Source organism: Capricornis sumatraensis, chromosome 13, assembly GCF_032405125.1.
Source record: "Capricornis sumatraensis isolate serow.1 chromosome 13, serow.2, whole genome shotgun sequence".
Classification (NCBI taxonomy): domain Eukaryota; kingdom Metazoa; phylum Chordata; class Mammalia; order Artiodactyla; family Bovidae; genus Capricornis; species Capricornis sumatraensis.
Window position 1 is genome coordinate 27,497,089 of NC_091081.1, and position 15,266 is coordinate 27,512,354.

The 15,266-nt window shown below is 44.2% G+C and overlaps 1 protein-coding gene across 1 annotated transcript in view; it reads left to right on the forward strand.

Annotated features, from left to right (window-relative positions):
* The first annotated feature begins 246 nt into the window (after nt 1-246).
* Nucleotides 247-15,266, forward strand: part of SLC22A16 (solute carrier family 22 member 16) — a 33,095-nt gene continuing 18,075 nt past the window's right edge. The window contains exons 1-4 of the mRNA XM_068985460.1: nt 247-336; nt 4,953-5,432; nt 9,087-9,204; nt 14,144-14,675. Of these exons, the coding sequence (XP_068841561.1) occupies nt 284-336; nt 4,953-5,432; nt 9,087-9,204; nt 14,144-14,675 (1,183 nt within the window). The 5' untranslated portion in view covers nt 247-283. The remainder of the gene's footprint in view (nt 337-4,952; nt 5,433-9,086; nt 9,205-14,143; nt 14,676-15,266) is intronic.

A 15,266-nucleotide genomic window follows, 5' to 3' on the forward strand; every position in this document is an offset into this window, starting at 1 on the left:
GAAGTGGCGGGGCTTGGGATGGGCGCACGGTGCCACCGCGGGCTCCGGGAGCACGGCGCGCCGCGCAAAAGGCCGCGGCGGCGGGGACTCGCTAGAGAAGAAAGAGGAACAGAGCCTGGCCCCGCGCGCGGCTCGAGCCCTTTGACGCGCGGGAGATGCCAAAGCCGCGGCGGGCGGGCCGCGGGGGCCGGGCGGGGCGGGGCAGGGCACCGCTGTGCCCGCAGTCCCCTGCACTAGGCAAGCGTCGCGCGTCCCGCTTCGGAGCGTGGTGCACGGCGGCACCATGGGGTCCAGCAACTTGGAGCTGATTTTTGACAGCGTGGGGCACTTCGGCAGGTAGGGAGATTGGGGTAGGGGTGGGGAGGGAGGACGGTGCCCGGGGAGCCGGAGCCACGTGGGTGGAGGCGCCGGTGGGGTCTGTTTCTTTCCGTTGCGGTGGGGTTCTTGCGCGAGCAGAGCTCGCGATCCGAACACATCTCCCCACCCCTCCTTTCCGGGAAAAGTCCGGAGGCCTGAGTCCTGACTCCTGGCCCTGGACTGATCCTCTCGAACTCTGGCGGCCAGACGCCCCCAGAGCGAGCAGCGGGCGCTGGGGGCTCGCGTCGGCAGTGGTGGGTGTGGGGTCCCCCGGCGCGCCCTCTGCCAGTGCCGGAGTCCAAAGCCCCGGCTGCAGAGGCCAAGTCACAGAAGGAATGCCTGTTCTTGGCAGCTTGTTTCTCTGACCTGCCAAATGGGCTCCTCTTTCACTTTCCCAGACGACTGCTGTCCCGCCCCAACCCGTGGTAGAGTCTCCTTCAGTGCCTGGCAGGTATTGAATTGCTCTAGGAACAACCGTTTAAAGTTTGTTCGTTCTTTGTGTGTGTGTTTTCGGTTTATGGAAACCTAATATGTGGTGGCTCAGACCAGTGTTCTTGCCTGGAGAATCCCAGAGACAGTGGGCCCCCGTCTCTGGGGTCGCACAGAGTTGGACACGACTGAAGCAACTTAGCAGCAGCAGCAGCAGACGGTAAAACGTCTGCCTACAATGCGGAAGACCTGGGTTCAATCCCTGGGTCGGGAAGATCCTCTGGAGAAGGAAATGGCAAGCCACTCTAGTACTCTTGCCTGGAAAATCCCATGGACAGAGGAGCGTGGTAGGCTGCTACAGTCCATGGGGACGCCAAGAGTCGGACATGACCGAGTGACTTCACTCACTCAATATGTGCCAACTACACAGTGCGGAATTTTACAAAGGGGTGGGGATGAATCCTTATTTTCATGATTGGGAAACTGAGGCTGGGTCGAGGACCCACAGCTACTGCAGGGTGGGACCTAGGTTTGACCTTTGTTTGGTTGTCACTCTCTTTTCATTTGTCAAATTAACTTTAAAAATTTAAAGTGTATTCATTCATTTATTTATTCATTCATTCGTGGAGAAATACTACTTTGACCCAGAACGTTTTGGGAGAAGGGGTAGCTGGGCGAGGAGCCATAGAAAGTGTGGATCCAGAGCTTTGGGCTCAGTCTGAATCCTGGCCTGCCACTCACTGCTAAGGTGACCCTGGGAATACTGTGTCTCAGTTTCCTATGCGCAGAATGAGAATTATAATCATTCCTGCCTTAAGCTCCCTTCCAGGCTTGTGATGAAGAGCTGATGCTGTGCTCTTCTCCAGGGTGAAAAGTTGCACAGATGTTGGTTATGATTCCCAGTGTCCACAAGAAAGGAGTGGTGAAGCAGGCGGGGAAGGGGCAGGAGGCCCCAACTCTCCCCTGCTTCCTCCTGATACCTGCATTAGTGAATGCTCAGTTGTGCCCGGCTCTGTCCTAAGTTTTTTGTACATGTTACCTTCTTTTACCTTCACTGCAGCCCTTTGAGACTAGTGGTATCACTCTCATTTTACACATGAGGAAACCAGGTCTTGCACCTAAATCACAAATCTCTTAGTAGCAGAGCAAGATTCGATGTCATTGGATGTCCCTTGGCCTCCACAGTCCATGCTGTCAACTAGATGCTCTCCTGAGTGCAACCCTGGGATTCAGCCAGGTCCTTCATTTATTATCACACCTTATCTTCCTTGAAGCAGAATAGCATAGGGATTACAAAATCAGCTCTGGGAATGGATGTCCAAGTTCCAATCCTGGCTTACCAAGTATTAACTATATGGTCTTGAGCATTTGACTTACCACTTACTCATCTGTAAAATGAGGGTAATAATAGTACTACACATGTTGGTTATAAGGACTCCACATGCAGCTCTCATTTCATCCTCATGATAAGAGGTAGTAGTTACTAATACCATTCTTTCCCCATGTATTTTAGGGATTAATCACCATACTTAGGAGCTGTAATAAAGAGACCCCTCAATTGGATTTTGTCTCTGGTCACTGTCCAGGGCAGCTGTGCTCCATGGTGTCTCCAGGGACCCAAGTGGGTGAGGCAACTCCATCATCCACAGCATTTGGGGCAGCTGCTCCATGTCCTCACCTGCATGGTCAGGTGTGGCTCAGTGTGGTGGGAGAAAGGGAGAATGGGTTTGGGGAGACAGCTCTTAGCCAGTCACAGTGGAGTATGCAAAATCTTATCATTCTGTAAGTTATCAGTAAATCGTGACTATTATTGTCACCTGAGTCCCCATTCTGGTAGGAAAGGTAGATTATGAAAGCTACTTATAGGAAGGGAAAGGGTAACGTCAATGCTTACAGCAAAAGGTGAAAACAGTGTGACCATATCATAGTAGCCCATATTTTCTTGGCATTTTCTCTCATTGGTCTCTTTATTGTCTATAGAGAGGGAGGTTATTGTGTATCGTTATCTAGTCTTAAGGAAACCTAGCGACAGTGTTAAGTAGAAGGCCCTAGTTGTCTCTCATTTCTCCTTGGTCATTTCTAAGGTGAGGAAACACTGTCCAAATCACCTTTAAAAGAGGAAAGCAGGACACCTAAGAAGAATTAGGTGTTGTTCAATACAAAATACAAGTTTGTATTGAAGCTACAAACACTTCACGGTTTAAGCCCCATGTCAGAGGGAATTGAGGAAACAGATTCAGGAGGAACTAAGAGCCTGGATCTTTGAGTTATCTTGGAATAAAGACAGAGAGAGTTTAAAATTTCAGAGGTGGAATGATGAGCCTGTGGCTGACTTAGATGTATGGGTATAGGTGGTGGTTGGTGTTTTTTTTTTTCGGTCAGTATATGACCCTTTTAGGCTCTTTTTTGACTTCACCTTATGAACATCATAGTATCTAACACTTAAATGTACCTACAGTATGCCATAGTGCTTTACATGTAGTAACTCTACATTCCCATAGCAACTCATTTTTCAGATGAGAAAAGATCCTTACATAAAGGGTAAGGATCTTGCCCAAAAGACCCAGGTGGTAAGTCACCAGAGACAAGCTTCAAATCTTGGTAGTCTGGTTCTGGAGTCCATGCTCTTAACCACAGTGGTATAATACTAATTATGTTTTATTATGGGCTACCCAGGTAGTGCTAGTGGTAAAGAGCCTGCCTGCCAGTGCAGGAGACATCAGAGACGCAGGTTCAATCCCTTGGTGCAGAAGATACTGAGGGAGGGCATGGCAGCCCACTCCAGAATTCTTGCCTAGAGAATCTCCATGGACAGAGGAGCCTGGCAGGCTATGGTCACAAAGAGTTAGACACGACTGAAGCGACTTAGCACATACGCAGGCATGTTCTATTCTATAGAATGATATCAATCTAGGACTGAATGTAATCTTCTTTACCTGTCACCCAGATAGCATAGGTCTGTTTCCTGGAGGTTCTGGTCATCTTTGCTTTTACTTACCTCTGGTTTTCCTGTCTATTCTGTTTCCATTAGTGTTTCTCTTGGCTGTGGGCATAGTGATGTGTTGTGTCTAAGTCTGTTGTTCTGAAGGAGCCTTGGGCTGGGTAGGCACTTGGTGGACAGCAATCTTTATAAGAGAAAAAATGATTTGTTAGAATGCGAGACATCTAATGAAGTAGGATTTTGGGTTTTTTTTTTGAGGCAGTTATCCTTGTGACTTCCCTGGTGGCTCAGCTGGTAAAGAATCCTCCTGTAATGCGGGAGACCTGGGCTCGATCCCTGGGTTGGGAAGATCCCCTGGAGAAGGGAATGGCAACCCACTCCAGTACTGTTGCCTGGAAAATCCCATGGACAGAGGAGGCTTTTGGGCTACAGTCCATGGAGTCACAAAGAGTCAGACGTGACTGAGAGACTAAGCACGGCACATCCTTGTGACAGGAAAAGGGAAATTTGAACTGAAAGTGTGCTTAAGACCTTCTCAGCACCTGTGGGTGGGGCAGAGAAGACAGATCCTAGCTTCAGAGGCCTGCCAGGGGAGGTGTTATTTTGGGGGGACTGGGTGTGAATTGAGAACATGAATAGAGAACTTGTGAGACTCTGTGGAAAAAACTAGTGATAACTGTGGGGTTCAGGCTGCCTGGGGAAGGAGTGGGGCCAGGAAGGTGGCAGTAAACTCGAGAAGCTGGTGGGCGCCAAAGGCTGGAGCCCCAAACAGTGCAGGGGATGGGGTCAATGGGAGGGACAGGGGGAGCTGGGAGGATGGGAAGCTGTGGTCAGACAATGTGAGTTTTGCAGCAGTGGAGCCTCTCCAGGTGATGAGACTACTTAGGTACCAAACCCAAACGCCTCAAGGGGCAGGCAGGTAAACTTCACACAAACAAAATCTGTCTGCTCTTTGTGGAGACTGTGTCGAGTTTGAGCATTAGAATTTGTGAAGCGGGGAAGAGTCGAAGTATAAAAATGTATGTCATGTATGATGTATGTTACCGTCTCAGTGATATTCATAGGGTTGTCGTTATGCGATGCCTCTTAGGTCCCTAACAGGATTTGGTTGTGTTTATCCCTTTATTCAAGCTAAGCATAATGGAGACCTTTCATGTTTGCCTATGTCTCTTTTTTTAGCCCATAGGTCAGCTATAATAACTTTTCTTTCCCTCTCTCTTTGCAGATACCAAATATTCCTCTATTTTATATGTGCCTTCCAGAATATCTCTTGTGGTATCCACTACTTGGCTTCTGTGTTCTTGTCAGTGTCCCCCCAGCATACCTGTAGGCCCCCAGGCAATGTAAGTCAGGTTCTTTTCCAAGACTTCTCTACTTGGCAGTTGGAGGACATCTGGACCCAGGTCTCCGTGGGCCGTGAGGATCACATCCTCGTGCAGCTGCAGGACGGGGAGGTCTGGGAGCTCACCAGCTGTCAGAGGTTCCGGAGGGATGATCAGTCGAGTCTGGACTATGAGTACAGCGGCCGGAAGAGCAGCTTCCCTTGCTTGGATGGCTACATCTACGACAGAAGCAAGTGGCTCAGCACTGTGGTGACCCAGTGGGATCTGGTGTGTAACCGAGAGTGGTTTGGAAGGCTGATCCAGCCCACGTTTATGTTTGGAGTCCTGCTGGGAGCAGTGATCTTTGGCTACCTCTCCGACAGGTAACATGAAGTCTTTTGTACTGTCTCATCCATCAGTGTAGGGTTCGTTTTCCCATCTCATTGTTTTAGGGGACAGGGAATTATGTTCAAAGCTTTAGTCATTTTCATACTTCCTGTCTAAATACGTACTTCTTTGCTGATCTGTTATTTAGGGACACAAAATAACATTAAGGGGATGGGTTCTGAAGACAGTCTGCCTGTGTTCTGCCATTTATTAGCTGTGGACCTTGGCACATTGCCTGACCTGCATTGCAGAATCTTGTGTGTAAGCTGGCAATGAAAATAACAATACTCATCTCAGAGGGTTATTGCAAAATTAATGCAGGAAAAGTACCTTGGACATATAACCACTCAGTAGCTACTGGTTATTACTTTGAATATTTTTTCTTTAAATAGACTTGCTTTTTAGGAGGATAGTCTGGCCCTATGCAGTGATATCTATGAAATTGTGTGATGTACCAATCAAATTAAAAAATATATATACTTTAAAATGAACATATAGCTCTTAAAATAAGACAAAGTTCATCCATGTATGGATATGGACCACACTTTTAGTGCCTGTCCCAGAGCACAGAGATAAACTTATTTATTTGGCCCCATAGTTGTGAATTTTACAGGCATGTCTTGGGCACTGGGAACCTAAAGACAACTGCTTAGGTCAGAAATCCCTGCCTTCAGTGTGTGCTAGTCACATGGGACCAAGAATCACATCAAAAGAAATATTATAGGGCTTTGTTGTGTCTGGGGCCATATTAGAAGCAAAGGCCATGGAGACAAAGACTATGGAAGCTTAAAGGGAGGAGGACCCAGGTCTTTCCCTCCACCTCCCACATCCCCTCCAGGAGGTGGGGTTTGAATAATGAAATTGCAACAGAAGTGGAGTCTATTAGTAAAATAGTTATTATTTGGTGACTGACGTTACCATCTCAGTGTTTAAGAATCTTCTGCTTCATAAGCTTCCTGGGAAGGATGAAAGTTGAGTTGTCATTGGGGAGAGGAGCAAAACAGGAGTCGAGAAGGTAGATACTCCCTTTTGGAAAGTCCATCAGTGGAGGAAATACAAGGTGCAAGGTGGCTACAGGAATGATGGGGATCCAGAGAAGGTTATTGTCTTTGGCTGAAAGAGACTTCAGCTGAAAGGGAGGAGTCAGAAGAGTGGGAGGGATAGAGGGAAAAGAAATAATTGGTAGAATAAGGCCTCAGAAGAGTTGGGAAGAGACATGAACCAATACAAAGATTGCAGAATGGTATTTGAAGAGAAAAGGGTGTGTGTCTCTGGACAGGCGGGAAGGAAAAAAGGCTGCAGGCAGAGGCAGGTCTTGGTGGCAGTTGGGCAGAGCAGGAAATTGCAGAGCTTTCTCTTTGGTGTTTTTTGTTCTCTGCTCATCATCAAGAGAGTTGCTCATCTGTTACAGAGAGTGAAAACGTTGTGGGTAGAAGAGGGATGGATGAAAATAGTTTAAAATGACATTCAGGGCTCAAATGAGACTGGGAAACCTTTAAATGTAGGGCCAACAATCCCTACTAGTGCCTGTGGGAGCAGAGCAGGCTGAGGCTGTGAATTTGACAGTTTCCAATTTGCTTACATACTCTCTGCTGCAATGGGCAAACCTATTGCTTGGAATCTCAGGACTGTATTCTTTTGCCTTAAAATGATCTGTCAGGGACATCTCATAGGGAGAAAATATTTGCAAATCATATAGCTAATGACAGTCTAGTATCTAGAATACATAAAAAAAACTCTTATAACTCAACAATAAAAAGACAAATAACCCAATTCAAAAATGGACAAATGATTTGGATGGATATTTTGCCAAAGAATATATACAAATGGCCAATCAGCACATATAAAAATGTTCAACATCAATAATCATTAGGGAAATGTAAATCAATACTATAGTGAGATACCCCTGGTCACTAGAATGGCTGTAATCAAAAAGACAGATAACAAGTGTTGTCCATAACAAGCATTGTCAATAACAAGTGTGGATATGGAGAAATTGTTGGGATGGTAGAATTGGGGCAGCCACCCTGGAAAACAGTTTGGCAGCTTCTTAAAAATTAAACATAAAGTTAGCATATGACCCAGCAATTCCACCCCCAGGTACATATCCAAGAGAATTGAAAACATAACTTGACATAAAATCTTGTTCACAAATGTTCGTGGCAGCATTATTCATTATAGCCAAAAAAGTGGAAACAATGTCCAAATGTCCATCTAGGGATGAATGGATGAACAAAACGTGGTATAGCCACGCAATGGAATGTTGTGTGTGTTAGTCGCTCAGTCATGTCCGACTCTTTTGTGACCCCGTGGACTGTAGACCACCAGGCTCTTCTGTCCATGGAATTCTCCAGGCAAGAATACAGGAGTGGGTTGCCATTCCCTTCTCCAATGGAATGTTACTGAGTCATAAAAAGGAATGAAGTACAGTAACACGGATGAACTTTGAAAGCATAATAAAATAAGCCAGGCCTTATGGTGTGCGATTCCATTTATATAGAATGTCCAGAAGAGGCAACTCTATAAAGACAGAAAGTAGATTGTGGCTTTCAGGGGACAGAGGGAACAGAGAATAAGAAATGATTCCTGGGTGCAGAATTTCTTTTTGGAAGGATGAAAAATGTCTTGAACTAGAGAATGATGAGTTGCGCAATTCTGTGAATCCACTTGGAGAAGGCAATGGCATCCCACTCCAGTACTCTTGCCTGGAAAATCCCATGGACAGAGGAGCCTGGTAGGCTACAGTCCATGGGGTTGTGAAGAGTCTGACATGACTGAGCGACTTCACTTTCACTTTTCAGTTTCATGCACTGGAGGAGGAAATGGCAACCCACTTCAATATTCTTGCCTGGAGAATCCACTAAAAAGCCACTGAATTGTATACTTTAAAACTGTGGTCCCCAGCCTTTTTGACACCAGGGACTGGTTTCATGGAAGACAAGTTTTCCATGGACCGGAGCAGGTGGGGGATGGTTTCAGGATGATTCAAGTACATTATGTTTATTGTGCACTTTATTTCTATTCTAATGCTGCTGCTGATCTGATCTGACAGGAGGTACAGGTCTGCAGCCTGAAGGTTGGGGATCCCTGCTTTAAAAGACTGGATTTTGTATCATATGAATTACATCTCACTTTTTAAATCCGTAGGCATGTAATTGTTATTTGTTTGCTTTTTAAAGAAGGAAATTCCCTTCCCAATTATGAAAATATAGGGCAAATAGGCAACTTATTCTACTAGCAGAATGTCACTAGATTTCTGTTTTTAGAGGGGCTTATTAAGAGTTGCCTCCCCCTTTGTGAGCAGAGCCAGCCCAGCAGGGAAGATGATCCAGCAGGTGACAGAGCAGGTGCTGACAGGGAAAGGACAGATCTTCCCTCTCCTTCCTCCTAATCCCAGGTTAGGAGGTCCTTTGGGGACCACCCAGAGTGATTGTGTGTGTATATTAGCAGCTCAGGTGGAGACTTGGCCACTGAAAAACTGGCCTTTTGAAAAAATTGTGTGTTAACTCATGATTTACCCAAAATAAATAAGTCAAATACATAAGCTACTAAAAATATAGGTAAAATTTATCTTTCTTGAATTAGAGTGGATGTTTTAAACTGTTGCAGCCACACCTTGCTCCTTCCACTGTGTGATTCTTATTTTACAGGGCAGGAAGACGCCTTGTTTTGTGGGCCTCAAGCACCGGTGTATTTTTGTTTGGCATAGCGGCGGCATTCACATTTGATTATTACAGCTTCATAGTCGCACGCTTTCTTCTTGCTATCGTGAGTTGGGTTGTTGTTGGGGTTTCTGTTTGTTTGTTTGTTTTTGCCTCTTTAATTCCACTGCAGTATTTTTATATTAAACCTTAACTCTCTTAGTTGTGCTTATTTGAATCTAGTGAGATAGCAATCAAGGACTAATCTTTGTTCACTGCCCAAGTCTTTCTGTAGAATATTAGTGCCTTATGCTTAGAATGAAGGCTGTTAAATGAAAAATTGTGGCTTAGTAGGCTGAAACGTTTCACTGGACTCTGTGCCTGACATGTGATCCACATTCCACCATTACTAGCAGCAGGGATCTGTGAGACATCACTTCCAGTTGGCATTTTATTGGGGATTCTGGCCAACTGTTGTTGTTGTTTAGTTGCTCAGTCATGTTCGACTCTTTTGCGACTCCATGGACTGTAGCCCACCAGGCTCCTCTGTCCATGAGAATCCCATGGATTCTCCAGGGAAGAATACTGGAGTGGATTGCCGTTTCCTCCTCCAGGGGATCTTCCTGACCCAGGGATCGAACCCTTGTCTCCTGCATTGGCAGATGTATTCTTTACCTCTGAGCCACCAGGGAAGCCCATTCGAGCCAATACTGTAAGGCAAAAGATAGAGAAGAGACAGGAAGAACAAGAGGGAGAGAGGAAGGCCCAAGGGGACAGAAATTAAAAAGTCATTATTTATACCCATTACAAATAATAGCTCCAATTATTTTACTTCTGAGCAGCTATGTCAGTCTAGATGTATGCATGAGCCAGACAGTTAAGGCATATTGTTAAGAATGTCATTTGTATAATGTGCAGGAAGGGTAAAAACAAAGCTTCAGACCTTTTTGTTTTGGGGAACAGGGGAGGATAGTGGAAAGGGCATGTGTTTGAATCCCAGCATTGTCATATATTGGCTTCTCAGCTGTGTGACCTTGGGCAAATGCCTTATCCTCTTCGAACTTTAACTTCTGATCTGTAAACTGTAGAAAAGAATACCTATTTCACTGGGTTGTTACCAGGACTCACTTGAGATTCAGGGAAATGTCTGCAGTTCAGTACCTGGCACAGAGTAAAGCTGACTGTTGCTGGAAGTGGACCAGGGAGTTTCCACACTCAGTGAGGCTTCCGGACAGGCTCCATACTACCTCACAGCAGCAACAGCGGCTCTTTGGAGGTCACTGTTCAAGGATAACAGAGTGAAGTTTTCTCTTCGGGAAGAGCTTGTGATCTTGCTGAACACAGAGCAGGGCATACATCCCCTGTCACTGGAGCAGATGACCTAAGGGTGTGGGGAGAAGCCAAGGACTTCAGCCTCAGAAGAAGAGGTCACTGTGCCCCCTCCAAGGGCAAGGTGGTATATTCTCTTTTGGAGTCTTCATCAACAGCTAAGAAGGGTCCCTAAGAAGCCACTCATAGATGGTCAAGGATAGAAGGATGCACTAAAAACAATTTAGGAGAATCAAAGGTGTTGTATCTTTAAAAAGTATAATATTTTTGGGAATGCAGAGAGTTTTTAACACAAGAGATAACAACCAGCAGTTCTGTCTCCACTAAGGACAGAATAAGAGGAAATGACTCTGTAGCTGCAGGGTGAGGTTTGATAATAGACCTTCTGGTGGGAATGATTGTACAACAGAGGCAAAGAGAGGTCTTGAGAGAGTGTGGAGTCCTCTTTTGGAATAATTGAGAGAATAATTCTAAAATTATCTTTTTTGGTCTTGCGAAATACCTTGAGCTGATTTCCAGAGCCAAGAAAATCAGACAGCCACCCATAGAATACTTCTGTAAAACGTGGTATTAATTTTCTGTGCCTCTTTCCTCTGGTTTTTATGGGAAATATATTTGTGATGCAATTCTGCTTAGGGAAGATGCAGGCAGATTCATTTACTCAGCACATTTATTGATCTACCTACAGACTGTCATGCTAAGTAAACCTGACCAGGATGTTTCAATGACCCTATAGTGTAGCAGGAAGGCAAGATGCTGACGGACCATTGTAAAAAGTCCATACAGTGTTGAGAATAAGGACCAGCAGTGGGGGTAGGGGCTCCACACAGTGGGGCATGGGATAGGGAGTCTAGAGAGTCAGGGTCTTTTTAGTCTGAGGGATGAGTGAGACAAGAACCTTATAGGCAGAGGGAGTAGCAAGTGAGAAGGCCTAGAGATGTGAAGAAACTGGAGGTCTAGATACCAGGGGAATAGAGAGGCAGTGAAATGCACGGTGAGGCTGAAGGAGAGAGAGATGACTAGGCAGACCTTGTAAGATGACAAAGGGTTTGCCTGGTTTCCAGAAGGTAATGAGAATCCTCTGAAGGGGTTCAGTGAATTCAGGGGTGAAGTGGTCATTCTGACTGCTGTGCCAGGGGTGGGGTCAGGGTAGATGTGAGGAATTGAGTATTATTACTGGAGGTGACAGGTGCAAATGGGATCAAGGAGACTTTTTGGAATTATTCAGGCAGTTGTGCATGGATTGTTTGAACCCAGTGACAGAAGTAACTGGTAGAAGTGGGAGGGAACTCCAAAAGAACTGGCCTTGAAAAAAACATCTTGAGGACTGATGTTATAGCTTACCTTGATGGGGAATGAAAGGGGAAATTTGTAGTGTTTGAAGGTTTAAATTTACCAAACCACTGGATTCTTCAATATGGGGAGCCTCATTATCAGGCTTCATTATCTGAGTCTTGCAATTACAAGGTTGCATGGGGAAATAAAAGCTCAAAATGTGAGACTGACCATTCGTACAGTCATCCCTATCAAACACCTCTCTGCTTGCTGCTACTGGGCTAGCCTCTTTCCAACTCTGATGCAAAATGAAACTGCAGATCTTACAAAAGAGGCTAAACGACAAAGAGTCTTTGAGAGCAGTGGGAGAAAACTGCCTTCATGCTACACAGATCCCTTGACCAATTGGGACCTGGCAGAGATAGACCAGTTAACTTTTGAAGAAATGAATATCCATAAAGATAAGGACAAGACAAGCCTTCAAAAGAGCATGATTTGAATAGCAAAGGATTAAGAGAGGGCTTTGGGGAAGTCAGTGGAGCCCCAGAATAATTTTTCAAAAGTTAATTTTACAATTTAATTTATATTAATAAAAGTCAAATGTCAAATAATTTTGTAGAACTTCCAGTCCTTTTGCCACCACCCTCCTCCACAAAAAAATCCATTTGTTTCATTCTTTGTTTATTCCCTGAGTAGTCACATAGTGTTATTATAATCTGAATTTTGTTAAATTTAATATCGGCCTGCTTTTAAAATAAAGTTTTTCCTCCATTCTTTTTATTGTGCTAAAATGCACATTACATTATTTACCATCATAACTATTTTTAAGTGTCTACAGTTCAGTGATATTAAAGACATTCATACTGTTGGACAACCATCCCCGCCATCCATCTCCAGAATTCTTTTTGTCTTGCAAATCTGAAAGTCTACATTCATAAAACAGTAGCTCCCCATACTCCTTTCCCCTCAACCCCTAGCAACCACCATTCTACTTTCTGTCTCTCTGAATCTGACTGCTCTAGACACTATGCCTGGTATGAACGGAATCATACAATATCTGTCTTTTTGTGATTAGCTTATTTCACTTAGTGTAATGTCCTCAGAGTTAATTCATGTTGGAGCATATGTCAGAATATTCTTTTCTTAAGGCTAAATAATACTCCATTGTGTATTATCTATTCACCTGTTGATGGATTGCTGTTGACGGGAGCTTGGATTGCTTCCGTATTTTAGCTACTGTGAATAATGCTGTTATGAACATAAGTGTAAAAATATTTCTTTGAGATCCCACCTTAAATTCTTTTGGGTATATTCCCAAAATGGGATTGCTGGATCATAAGGCAATTATATTTTTAGTGTTTTGAGGACTCTCCATACTGTTTTCCTTAGTGGCTGTACCATTTTACATTTCTGCCAACAGTGCATAAGGGTTCTGATTTCTCCACATCATCACCAACACTCACTTTATTTTATTTTATACTAGCCCATCCTAATGTCCCTGAGGTGGCATATCAAATCATGGTTCTGATTCGCATTTCCCTAATGATTAGTGATGCTGAGCATCTTTTCATTGCTCATTGGCCATTCCAGTATTTTCTTTGGAGGAATCCGAGCCCATTTTTGAATTTGATTGTTTGTTTGGTTAACAGATATTTGGTCCTATCCAAACCATCCATAAGACATTTGGTCCATGCCAAAAGGTAGCTGATATCTGGTCTTATCCAAAACCATTTGGCTTGGACCAAATATGCTTATAGGTCTTTTGGGTAGGACCAAATTTTCAGGACCTTTTGGTGTGGACTGAATGTTTTATGGATGTTTCTGACAGGACTAAATATCATGTAAGGTTTTGTTTTATTTTTGAGTTTTAGAAGTTCTCTGTGTATTCTGGTTATTAGTCTCTTATCAGATATATGATTTGCATATCTCTTGTTCCATAAGTTGCCTCTTCACTCCAGTGATAGTGTCTTTTGATGCATAGATGTTTTGAATTTCCCTGAAGTCCAATTTGTCTGTTTTTGTTGTTGTTGTTGCATGTCAAAATGAAATTTTAATCAAATCTTTTTCTTTTCACTAATTACTATAAATGGTTTGTTCCCATTTAGAATTTAGGATTTAATAAAAAAGGCTCTTCTCTATATAGATAAATGAATACACATATTTGCAAGGAACTGAGATGTAAATTCACACTGTAAAGGAATATTTAAATGAAGCAAAAGGCAGTGTCTAACATCATGCAAAACCACTCAAACTTTGCCTTTTGGGGTAGACAGGGCGTGGGAAGATGAGAGGACACGTTTGAAGAAGGATGGATTGAATTAAATTCCATTGTATGAATGTGATATGGGTTTCAGAAAACAAAGCTTTCTTTTCTTTCTGGTGTGATTTGCAGAGGGTCAAACTCCTTAGTAGTTATGTGTGTGACCTTAAATCTGGCCCACCCTCCCTGCTTTGTTTTGCAGTCTGGAAGTGGCTATCTCGTGGTGGTGTTTGTCTATGTGACAGAATTTGCCGGCATGAAGTCTCGGACATGGGCGTCCATCCACTTGCATTCCTTTTTTGCCTTTGGAACCATGGTGGTGGCTTTGACGGGCTACTTCGTCAGGACCTGGTGGATCTATCAGATAGTGCTCTCCTCCGTGACTGTCCCCTTTATCCTGTGCTGTTGGATGCTCCCAGAGACACCTTTTTGGCTTATCTCAGGGGGAAAATATGAAGAAGCACAAAAAGTAATTGATACGATGGCCAAGTGGAATAGGACGAGATCCTGTAAACTGTCAGAACTTTTATCACTGAATCACGATGGTTCTGCTGGTAATAAGCCCTCTCAAGTTGAGAAGCACACCCTGTCAGAACTGTTTTACGACTGGAGTATTGGAGCAAGGACACTTACTCTTTGGCTGATTTGGTTCACAGGGTGTTTGGGGTTCTACACCTTCTCCTTGAATTCTGTTCATTTGGGAGGCAGTGAATATTTAAATCTCTTCCTTATGGGTAAGTGGTTAAACTATATTAAGTGTAGCTGCGAAGTGAAATTTCTACCAGGTTTTGAGAGTGTTTCTATTGTCTTTATTTCTACCAGGAACAACACTGCCGGCTAAGTCATTATGGTCTTTTTTAGTAGTGTGTGTGTGTGTGTGTGTGTGTGTGTGTGTGTAGCTCAGTCATGTCCGACTCTTTGCGACCCCATGGACGGTAGCCCTCCAGATACCTCTGTCCAGAATTCTCCAGGCAAGAATACTGGAGTGGGTAACCATTCCTTCTCCAGGAGCTCTTCCTGACCCAGGGATTGAACCTGGGTCTCCTGCATTGCAGACAAATTCTTTACCGTCTGAGACACCAGGGAAGCCCCCTTTAGTGAAAATCGAAGACTTGAGTCCCTCCTTCCTTTCCTGCCTCTTCCCCTTGCTTGCTTCCTTCCTTTAAGCCCATTGCCATCTCAGAACTGCAGTTCAGAGGTACCTTCTATAACCTTTGGCCTGTACTTTCAGATTTCTTTTTATGCATCTCCATACATTTGTACAGATAAATGTTTTATATTTTAACATAAATGAGATTATTCACTACATATTGTTTTTTGCAAGT